General features: G+C 54.5%; 1 protein-coding gene across 17 annotated transcripts; it reads left to right on the forward strand.

Moving 5' to 3' along the window:
- Window positions 1–2,272: 2,272 nt before the first annotated feature.
- Window positions 2,273–7,970, forward strand: REPIN1 (replication initiator 1). 17 transcript variants are annotated; one of them, XM_034639193.1, is made up of 3 exons: window positions 2,273–2,393; window positions 3,751–3,877; window positions 5,178–7,970. In XM_034639193.1, exons 1-3 carry the CDS (start codon window positions 2,319–2,321, stop codon window positions 6,899–6,901), a joined length of 1,926 nt encoding a protein of 641 aa, XP_034495084.1. In that variant the 5' UTR covers window positions 2,273–2,318; the 3' UTR covers window positions 6,902–7,970. The 17 variants fall into 17 exon arrangements, with proteins under 17 accessions (XP_034495084.1, XP_034495077.1, XP_034495098.1 ...); XM_034639186.1 differs by having other exon boundaries at window positions 2,275–2,393; window positions 5,175–7,970; XM_034639207.1 differs by having other exon boundaries at window positions 2,278–2,393; window positions 3,680–3,877; window positions 5,175–7,970.
- The last annotated feature ends 2,819 nt before the right edge of the window (window positions 7,971–10,789 follow it).

Raw genomic sequence — 10,789 nt, forward strand, 5'->3', positions numbered from 1 at the left:
TGCCACGTTTACTCGTGAACTGATGGGTATCTCACAATTATTCTGTGCTGGGCCCAGCACTTGGTGCTTTGCCCACACATACGACTTTAGTGGAGAAGAGTAGGGCTGGTTTCCTGTCAACCCCTATCTAGCTGTGTGGCCCTGGGTAAATTCCTCAACCTCTCCTGAGTCTCAGTTGTTTCGTTTGTAAAATGAAGACTAGAAGAGTATGTTTTCTAGGGCTGTAGAGAGGATTGAGATGTGTATATGAGGAGTTTATCACCATGCCTGACACAAGATAAGGACTCCCTACATATTAACTATCCTTAATAAGTACTTAGTAAAAACTAGACTATCTTAGGGGCACCTGCTTGGCTCAGTTGTTTAAGTGTCTGACTCTTGATCTCACGCCAGGTCTTGATCTCAGGGCTGTGAGTTCAAGTCCCCATGCTGGGCTCCACGCTGGGTGTGGAAGCTACTTAAAAAAAACCCAAAAAACAAAAAACTAGAGTATCTTCTAAATCTACTGATAGACAAATCCATTCTTTTTTTTTTTTTTTAAAGATTTTATCCATCTATTCGACAGAGATAGAGACAGCCAGCGAGAGAGGGAACACAAGCAGGGGGAGTGGGAGAGGAAGAAGCGCTCATAGCAGAGGAGCCTGATGTGGGGCTCGATCCCATAACGCCAGGATCACGCCCTGAGCAGAAGGCAGACGCTTAACCGCTGTGCCACCCAGACACCCCGACAAATCCATTCTTATAACCATCAAACTTGACATACATTGTATAATATGCAATATGCTATGAACATATTTTCTGAACCCCAAAACTCATGATCTAACAAAAGTTTTTCTTTTCATATTTGTGAATTTTATTATTTAAAAAGTATAAAACTTATACATTTAATCTACAAATAGAAATCTTGACTGTGAGAGATAAAATAAGACCTGAATAAATGGGGGGACATGAATCTTAAATCTCTTCTAATGGATTTTAAAATATTGACAAAAAATTTAAAAATATTTGACAAATTCTAAATTTGGAAGAATAAATGAGTGATTGTAGCCAAGACAATTGTTTTGGGGAAAAAGGAATCTGTGTGTAGGGGGAGTACTTATACTATTAGATATTAAAACTTATTTTCTGTGATAAAATACACATAAATTTTAATATAATTTAATATTTAAAAATTTTAAATAAAATTTAATTTGGGGTGCCGTGGCTGCTCTACATATGACACCAAAGGCAGAAACCATAAAAGCCTTTTACAAGATACGAACCCCCAAATAATGTGAAATAAAACCAATTTCTCAACTTTAAAAAATGGACAAATAAAGTGAGCAAAGGGACATAAGCAGGGGCGCCTGGGTGGCACAGCGGTTAGGCGGCTGCCTTCGGCTCAGGGCGTGATCCCGGCGTTCTGGGATCGAGCCCCACATCAGGCTCCTCCGCTATGCTTCTTCCTCTCCCACTCCCCCTGCTTGTGTTCCCTCTCTCGCTGGCTGTTTCTATCTCTGTCAAATAAATAAATAAAATCTTTAAAAAAAAAAAAAAGGGACATAAGCAAATTCCCAAAAAAGAAAATACAAACAGGCAATAAATATGTGAAAAAACAAGCCAGCTAACTAGTAATCTGGAAAATGAAATTCAAAACAATGAGAAATAATGACTTTAAATTTGAAAAAATAGCCTGCGTTGTCAAGGATATGGAAAAATGGGCATTTCTCAAGGGAAAGCTGATAAATTTTCCTGGAAGATAATTTAGAAAGCATTTTAAAAATATACTTGCCTTTGATCCATCAGTTTCCCACTCCCCGAATTTTAAAATCAGCCTCGTGCAAAAAAAGATGACTCTCTAATGGTACAGAAAACCAAGAAAGTTTACTTGTACATTTATGCCGCCATTAAAAGTCATGTCCTAAGAGAATATCTAATAAAATAGGAGAAAATTCACAATATTGTTAGCGAAAAGGGCAGAATACATTTTTGCAACTCATTAACCCAATTACGTCAGACATGCATAGATAAGTATAGAGAAAACACTGGAGGAGACATACCAAAGTTTGAAGTGTAATTGACCCTAGAAGCTCAAAAGTATGAGAGATTTTTATATTCTTTTCTGATAGAACTGATGCAACCGATCTGTGTTTTAATAATGATTGCACAATTAACATCGACTCTGTTGAAAAGCATAAAAGTACATGACATTGTACTAGCCTTGGAAAATCCAGGAAGTGTTTGTAAAGCCACGGCCACCTGCTCGGAGGTGAGTCACGGGCGCAGGCTCGCACCTGCCTCCGCGCTCGCCGACCGGCTGCTCCGCGGTTCCAAGCGAAATGCCCGGGGCGAGAACGGCCCCTGGGCCAGTCCCCGCGCCCCCGGCCACGGGAAGCCGGGAACGCCTGCTCGTGGTAATTTCTGGAATAGGGGTTATTCTCTTTCTAAAGTTCAGGCGGTCGGGCCTTTCCTTTCTCCACTGGTGAACAAATCAGAAACCAGACTTTCGGGTCAGCCGCGCCGCCCCTGGCCAGGGGCATTTCGGTGCTGCAGCGCGGCCAGAGGTCGAGGTGGCCGGCGGCGGCCGCAGCAGTGGAGGGGTGGCCCGGGGACGGCGAGCGCCCTCTCGGAGGAAGCCAGCGAGGCCGGGTCTAGCCGAGGGACCGCGGTCCGGCCACGCGGTCGCGCAGGGACGCGCGTCCTCCGCAGGGACAAAGGGTCGGGAAACTTGAGCCGGGCCTGTCCCGGAAAATCCGGGCTGCGGTCGCCATGGCTACGGAGCCGGGCTCTGGGCGGTCGCCCCCCGGCCCAGCCCGAGAGGGGGCGCTGGGAGGGGGGTGCGGAGGGGACGGGCCGCGCCGCCCGCCCCCCCGCCCTCCNGGAACCGGCGGGGGGGCTGGGCCCGGGCCTGGCAGTTGTGAACTCGAACCTGCCGCTGTCGCCGCGCGGGGTGGGGAGCGCGGCCGCCGGCGCCGGCGTTCCGGCCTCATGGACGCGCGACGCGCCTCCGCGCACCCCGCCGGAGAGGTTCGTCCCGGGCAGGGCGCGGGGTTCCACGCGGGCCCGAGGCGGGCGGCCCTACCTGCCGGGCGCGTGACTGTGTGTGCGCTGTGTGGGGGGGACAGTGCTGGCCCGAATGGGGGGGCGAGCCCGCGCACCTGCGCACAGGCTCCGCGAGGTGCGCTCTGCGTGGGGACCCGAAAGGGCCCACTCGGGGTGCGCGGAGCCGTGTGTCAGCGACGTGGTCGGAGGACACGCGCGAAAACAAAAGGGGGGTGTGGGGTCTCCACGGCCTTTTGCCATTCAGAGGCGCAAGGGGACTGTGACCGAGACCTGGCCACACTAGCTCGCCCTACGCAGCCCCTTGGGAACCGGGCCTGGAATTCCTGTTGGGAGGAGGGTGGGGGAAGGGGAGCCAGCAGGGATTCCAGAGTTTCTGCCATCAGCCGGCCTTTGGCCATCAGCATGGAGAATTCATGCTGTGACCTTACCCGGGGAGGAAATGACCCCCAAACGCTGTCGTGTACTTCCTTGGTGAAGGGGGCACATTCATTTATTAATCCAGTATCCATTAAGGTTACTCGGCCGCTCGGGGTGTGGGGCTTGGGTGGGGGAGGGGGTTGTGGCTGGTGAGGACACAAAGATGACTGCCCTGGAGGAGCTCAGAGCCTCATGCGTGTTTTCTCTCCCCTCCCCGCAGGTAAGGCTGGCCTCTCTGCACTCAGAGGTCTGAGCTCTGCCATGGGGGTAGGGGTGTCTTTACTGCTGCAGTTTTCTCTGACATCTGGGGGCTACCAGAGTGTGCGCCGAAGCCGGCGCTACAGCCGCAGAAGTATCCCCAGGAACATCCCCAGGAGGAGCTGGAAAAAGCCTCATCTCCAGCTCCACGGTCTCCAGGGTAGAGTCTGGCCTTCTTTGTTGGGTTCCCAAACCATTCCACAGCCCCAATGCTAAGATCTCCTCATCCTGGAGGAAGGAAGTCACCTGTAGGGGGAAAGGATCACATTCCCGTGCCAGCGTCTTCCCTGTGCTCAGTCTGGCCATGGGGAATGAGTCGTGTCTGAGCTCCTCAAGAGGAAGGAGTTCGGCTCTAGGGAGTTCAGCAGGATGGGTCTGGAGCTTGCAAGCCGGCAGTGAAGGTCCATTAGGAGGCTAACCACCACCCACCCCTCAGTGGCTGCAGGACGCGCTCCTGGAGGAATCGGGGCTCCCCAGCACCGTGGAAGAGCGGAATGTGGGGCAGCCCCTATTGGGGTTGGGGCATGACCTGGCAGGGGACAGGGATTACAGTCTTGTCTTTCCTCCCCCCCTCTTGCCCCAGTAGTAATCCCTATCACTCCAAGGGAGGCAGGGATCTGGGCCCCCAAGAGTAGCCTGCTGTGGGTCTTCCTTGGATTCGGGAGAGCTTTCCTTTCCGCGATGTCCTAATCATGTGTGTGGGTAGAGGAGGGCAGGCAGGCAGAGTGTGGGCACAGTCTGGACAGGCAGTGGCCTGGCCTTACGCAGCTTTGCAAGTAGCATCTAGCACTGCCCTCCTGTTCCCCAGAAGCGCTGTTCTCTCCTGCTCTCCAGGCTTCTACCCTGAGCGACTGAGGATAGGGAGGCCAAACACGCTCCCGTGTGGTGTGATTAGAGCCCAGGAGAGGATACATACGATAAAGGCTGTAGGAGTTTCTTTTCTGTGGGAACTTTACAAACCCAGGTGTTCATGTCTGCTTGTCCCGCCTCACTGTTGCTGTGAAGCTCAAATGTAGCGGCAGGAAACACTAGAAAGGAGCAGCGGCGGCAGGGAAGCACTTGTGAAAAGCCTAAAGCACCATAGGGAGAGAGGTGACCACGTTCTCTGGTGAGTCCTAAGGCAGGAATGTTTGTGCAGCCAACGCTGGAGTGTTTACTCCATGCCAGACACGGGGTGACTGGGATGAGGGGGGGATTCCAAGAAGCGTCAGAGTTCCTCCCTCCTGGTAGTTTCCAGGGTTAGTAAATACTTAGTAAATACTTAAATACACTTGCAGTGGTTTCTAGAAGCACAAGATTGAAATGATATAGAACATACAAGGAAATAGAAGAGTAGCCCAGATTCAAGGGCTCTAGGTGTTCAGAGAGACGAGCTCCTCTCGGGCCTGGGGCCGGCCAGGGAGGAACTGGGGCAGGATAAATTGATCTCCAGAGTGACACTCCTTTTCCACCCTCAGCAGAGGAAGAACCCATGCTGGAACGTCGCTGCAAGGGCCCCCTGGCCATGGGCCCCGCCCAGCCCAAGGTCTCTGGGCCCTCCCAGAAGTTGCCCCAGACCCTGGAGAAGGAGCCCCACGGGCTGAGGTTACGAGGCACTTCCGTGGCCCAGTCAGGCAGCCAAGCCCCCAGTAGGGCCCACCGTTGTGCCCACTGTCGAAGGCACTTCCCGGGCTGGGTGGCCCTGTGGCTTCACAGCCGGCACTGCCAGGCCCGGCTGCCCCTGCCCTGTCCTGAATGCGGCCGTCGCTTCCGACACGCCCCCTTCTTGGCACTGCACTGTCAGGTCCATGCCGCTGCCACCCCAGATCTGGGCTTTGCCTGCCACCTCTGCAGGCAGAGCTTCCGAGGCTGGGTGGCCCTGGTGCTGCATCTGCGGGCCCACTCGGCTGCAAAGCGGCCCATCGCCTGTCCTGAATGTGAGAGACGCTTCTGGCGACGAAAGCAGCTTCGAGCTCACGTGCGGAGGTGCCACCCCCCGGCCCCGGAGGCCCGGCCCTTCATATGTGGCAACTGTGGCCGGAGCTTTGCCCAGTGGGACCAACTAGTTGCTCACAAGCGGGTTCACGTAGCCGAGGCCCTGGAGGAGGCCGCAGCCAAGGCTCTCGGGCCTCGGCCTAGGGGCCGCCCGGCCGTGACCGCCCCCCGGCCTGGTGGAGACGCGGTTGACCGCCCCTTCCAGTGTGCCTGCTGCGGCAAGCGTTTTCGGCACAAGCCCAACTTGATCGCCCACCGCCGAGTGCACACGGGCGAGCGGCCCCACCAGTGCCCCGAATGCGGGAAGCGCTTTACCAATAAGCCCTACCTGACCTCACACCGGCGCATCCACACCGGCGAGAAGCCCTACCCGTGCACGGAGTGCGGGCGCCGCTTCCGCCACAAACCCAACCTGCTGTCTCACAGCAAGATCCACAAGCGGTCCGAAGGGTCTGCCCAGGGCGCCCCCGGCTCGGGCAGCCCCCAGCTTCCGGCCGGCCCCCTGGAGGCCTCGTCCGAGCTCCCCGCCGAGGCCCCGCTGAAAGCTGCCCGGGAGCGTGCGCCCGAGCCTCCGCTGGAGGCCCCGGGAGCACCCCCGCCCGACGCGGCGGCCGCGCCCCCGACCCTCTTCAGCTGCGAGGACTGCGGCCGGAGCTTCCGGCTGGAGCGCTTCCTGCGGGCCCACCAGCGGCAGCACACCGGGGAGCGGCCCTTCACCTGCGCCGAGTGCGGGAAGAACTTCGGCAAGAAGACCCACCTGGTGGCGCACTCCCGGGTGCACTCGGGCGAGCGGCCCTTCGCCTGCGAGGAGTGCGGGCGCCGCTTCTCCCAGGGCAGCCACCTGGCGGCCCACCGGCGCGACCACGCCCCCGAGCGGCCCTTCGTCTGCCCGGACTGCGGCAAGGCCTTCCGCCACAAGCCCTACCTGGCGGCCCACCGGCGCATCCACACCGGCGAGAAGCCCTACGTCTGCCCAGACTGCGGCAAAGCCTTCAGCCAGAAGTCCAACCTGGTGTCCCATCGGCGCATCCACACGGGCGAGCGCCCCTATGCCTGCCCCGACTGCGACCGGAGCTTCAGCCAGAAGTCCAATCTCATCACCCACCGGAAGAGCCACATCCGGGACGGCGCCTTCTGCTGCGCCATCTGTGGCCAGACCTTTGACGACGAGGAGAAGCTCCTGGCCCATCAGAAGAAGCATGATGTCTGAGAGGGCAGGGGCTGCGGAGGCCGAGGGAGGGGGGGGGGCCCGGACGTCATTTACACGAGAGTGTTGCCGTGGGCCTGGGCCTTGGGCGGGGGGCCTGTGTTGCTGCTGGTGTAGACGAGGGGTGGGAGAGCAGCCAGTGAGCTGTGCCCTGTTAGAGATGGAGGTCCAGCCCCCGGCCGCCAGGGAAACCACTCAAAGAGCACGGGACTCCGGCCTCCAGCTGGTGTTCCCTAAGGTTCTGTCCTGACTGTCCCGTGCTCTGGAAAAGTAGCAATAGCAGCTCCACCTACCCCTTAGAGCCCTCCTGCTGGAGGGGCCACCAGGGGCCAGGAAGACCCTTCCCCCCCTGGTGTTAACGCCTTAATGTCCTTGTCTTTTATTGAGTTCCTTCAGCTCGTTTTTTTGGAAGTAGGTGTGGTACAGTCCTTAGTAAATGAGCGCTTGGGAGGAAAAGTGGACCAGCTGGCTACACCCAGGAGAACCTGCTGGCCTTGTTAGACAGCACCTGGGCCTTTTCCAGCACGGAGAGGTGAGGCCGCGCTGCTCTAACCTGTCCCACCCCGTCCCCTTCCTCCTGCCCCTGCGTAGGCACCGGGACTAAGAGAGCCCCATCTACTGTTAGCGCTCAGCTCCACTCCCCCTCCCTGAGATCCACGTACCACCCTCCCAGCGCTTAGAGCATCCCCTGGACACAGCAGCACTGTGTCCAGGATTTTGTCTGAACACCCCCACCCTCCACTCGTTCCAGAACTCAACATGGTGGAAAGGACTGCCCTGTTGATAATGGAGGGTAGGCTGACAGGCAGAAAGGGGCAAGTTTCCTTTTCCACATTTCTAGGTTATGGATGCCCAGCCTCTGCTTGAACACTTAGGTGACAGGGAGTCCCCACCTCCTGAGGCCCTGGTTCTATTGTAGGATAATTCTAATTGTTAGAAATTCTTCCTTATAATGAATGGAATCTGCTTTCCTGTAATTTCTACCTATTGGGCCTTGTTCTGTTCTCTGGAATGAAACAGAACAACCACTTACCCTCCTTTTCAAACTAGAGAATAAAGATTTGGTTTTAGAGCTGGTGGCTGAGTGTTCCTTTTTCCTGGGGAGCTGTGTAGTTTGAAAGAAGGGCAGCATGCTCTGCTCTGGGCTGGGGGGAGGGCGGTGGAGGAGGGGTGCTGGTCAGGGGACAAGTGCCCCCACTTGGGCTCCTTTGCACCCTGCTTCCAGTTCTTCCCCGGGGGAGGCCAGGCACACCCCATGGGTGGGACTAGTTCCGCAGGGACTTAGCTTTCTGTGGGGTCAGACCAGTCAGGGGCCAGTTATCAGGAGGAAAAGGTCTGATCTGAATGTTCTGCAGTGTCTTCCCGGCTGGCCCGCTGGCGCTTCCCTGCACTGGCCGTTTCATACACATTTGAGTGCCTATTCTTGACAGGTATCAGTAGGCCCTTTTCCTGCCAGTTCCAGTAATTTTTGCATAGATCCAGCACCTAGCACACCGTGCATAGTAACAACCACAATTTGTTTATGGGAGTGGCGCCTTGCAAAGGAGGTTACCTAAATTATTTCACATAATCCCCGCGTGGTAGGTACTTCTTTTACAGATGAAAACATTTGCTCAAGGTCATAGAACTGGCAGTCCCCAGAGGCAGCTTAAACCCAGGTCTCTCACTCCTGGAACGTGTGGGCTTGACCACTGCCACGTGTCTGTTGGGTGAATGGAGTATGCTGCTGCTTTGGTGACGATAATTATTAAATGCCTACCATGCTTGATGTTGTGATGGCAACTGGGGACTCAGCAAGATAAGACCCTGTCCTTACCTCTAAGAGGCCCAAGTCTGGGGAGGACGTGTCTGTGTACACAAAGAATGAGCAGGGGTTGATGGACAGGGGTGAGTGGGGCTCCAGGTGTGTAGAATGGCAGCAGACAGCTTCCAAATTTCATATTGGTTGAAGCCACTTCATGCCTTCATGGAGCCACTTAAAAACCTGTATAGTTAATGGCAAATTATCTTTCGGAGACTAGAAGCATTGACTCAAGAATGCCGTACGTCAATATGTCTCTTTCAGGGAACTTAGGGCTTCAAGGGAAGGGGAACAATGCTTTTGGGGGGGCAGGAAAGTAGGTGGTCTGGGGATGATGGGCAGGGAGCAGGAGCCAGGTCCTCAGGCATCTAAGGTTTGTACTTGGGGGTTGGGGAAAAGGATGATGGAGAGAGAATCTGACCAGGGCTCCTGATTTTGAAAGATCACCTTTAAAGGAAATGCTTGGGGGTAGGGAAGGCCGGCATTGGGTGTTCCCTAGTGCTGTGCTGCACCTGTTTTTGGGTAGAGATGGCTAGGAGAGGTCCAAAATTCAGGGAAAGCCACAGAAGTGGCCTTGAGGGGGCTGGTAAAACTGGGACAGTGAACTTGTCCATAGGTCCTTCCTGGGTCCCTCAGAGGATCTGGTGGTTCCCAAGTCCTTGCTTAGTATGGCACATGCTGACAGTAGTCTTGAGGGAGGAACTGCTCAGGTTGGAGAGGTCATAGTTCTGGTGACAGAAGCTACACTTCTGTTCTGAGGATCCAGGGTTCCCCCCCCCTTTTTTCTTCTACAATTACAAAAGTTCTCAATTATCTTGTCAAAATTTAATAATGCAGACTTTTTTTTTTAAATGTGGAAGTCTTTCATTCCCCTCCCTCCCCGTTCTGTCTTTTCTCTCTCTCTTTTTTCTTAATGTAAATAGGATCCCAGATGTGCTTCATTCTTTCCGTCCTTGAAATACCCTTGGTCATGAAATGCCAATCTGGAGAAGTCTTTCACTCTGTAGAGGAGGAAACATACCCAGAGAGAAGGGGGTTTTCTCACTCATAACCAGTGGCAGATCTGGAACTAGAATACTGGAATTCCACAGCCTTTGGTAAACCTCCAGTAGGTATTCTAGAAAATAAAGAGGTGAACGGGATTCTTTAAAAAAAAAATTGACGGCCTAGAGGTATCTGACCTCTGTGTAGGCTTTTATACTTTACAAATGTTTACACAGACAACAACAAATTTGGGTTCTACAAAAGTCTGGAAAGGTAAGTATGTAACTAGGAAATTATTCTTTCACAGATAAGTCAAAGTCCAGAGACAGAAAAACTGCACAGAAGTTAGTAGCAAAACCGACAATCTCAGCCGGACACTGTCTGTTGTCCTGAGGCCAAACAATAGCCGCGCCCACGGCGAATGCTTAGTAGGCGGCTACCGATTCATTAGAATGAGGTCCACCAGCTTCTCGTAGGTTAGTAGGAAGTCTCAGAGAGAGAGGCCAGCTTCTGTTTTTATCAGCCTCAAGTCCCAAAGGCGGTTTCTAAGCAGCTCCAGAGAGTATCCTGCCAGTGGGAGTTGACCTAGCTGGCTTGAGGTAGCCGTGTGAGGAATCTTATTGGCATAAAGGAGCATTTGCTTCCAATTAGTGTGGGTAGAAGAGAAAATTCTCTTTTCTGAAGATCTCCAGGAGCAGTCAAGACCCTCCTTGGCCGTCTGGACCCTGCCTCTAAATCAGCAGTGACACTCCATCGAGGAACGTGACCTCTTCAGACCGCTGTTTCCTGATGAGAAAGCGAGGGGGTGGATTTAATGAGGTCTCCGTCTCTCTCGTAGAAACCCCAGGTCTCCGTCTCTCTCGTAGAGAGCCCAGGATCGTTTATCCGGCGCCCACGACGTGCCTGGCGCCGAGTGGGGTACGGAGGGCGATTTCTCTCGGGTCGCGGGAGACAAGTACAGCTTCTCACCCTAACACTTGGTGTACTGTAGTGCCAAGTGCCACCATGTCACATGCACACTCGAGTGTGAGCGTCAGAGTGGGGTTCGTGCGTCCTGCTCTCCCGATCCCGGCACCAAGAGCGGTGCGGGCGCGCCCCGGAGTCGG

Source organism: Ailuropoda melanoleuca, chromosome 1 (assembly GCF_002007445.2).
Source record: "Ailuropoda melanoleuca isolate Jingjing chromosome 1, ASM200744v2, whole genome shotgun sequence".
In the NCBI taxonomy this organism is placed as follows: domain Eukaryota; kingdom Metazoa; phylum Chordata; class Mammalia; order Carnivora; family Ursidae; genus Ailuropoda; species Ailuropoda melanoleuca.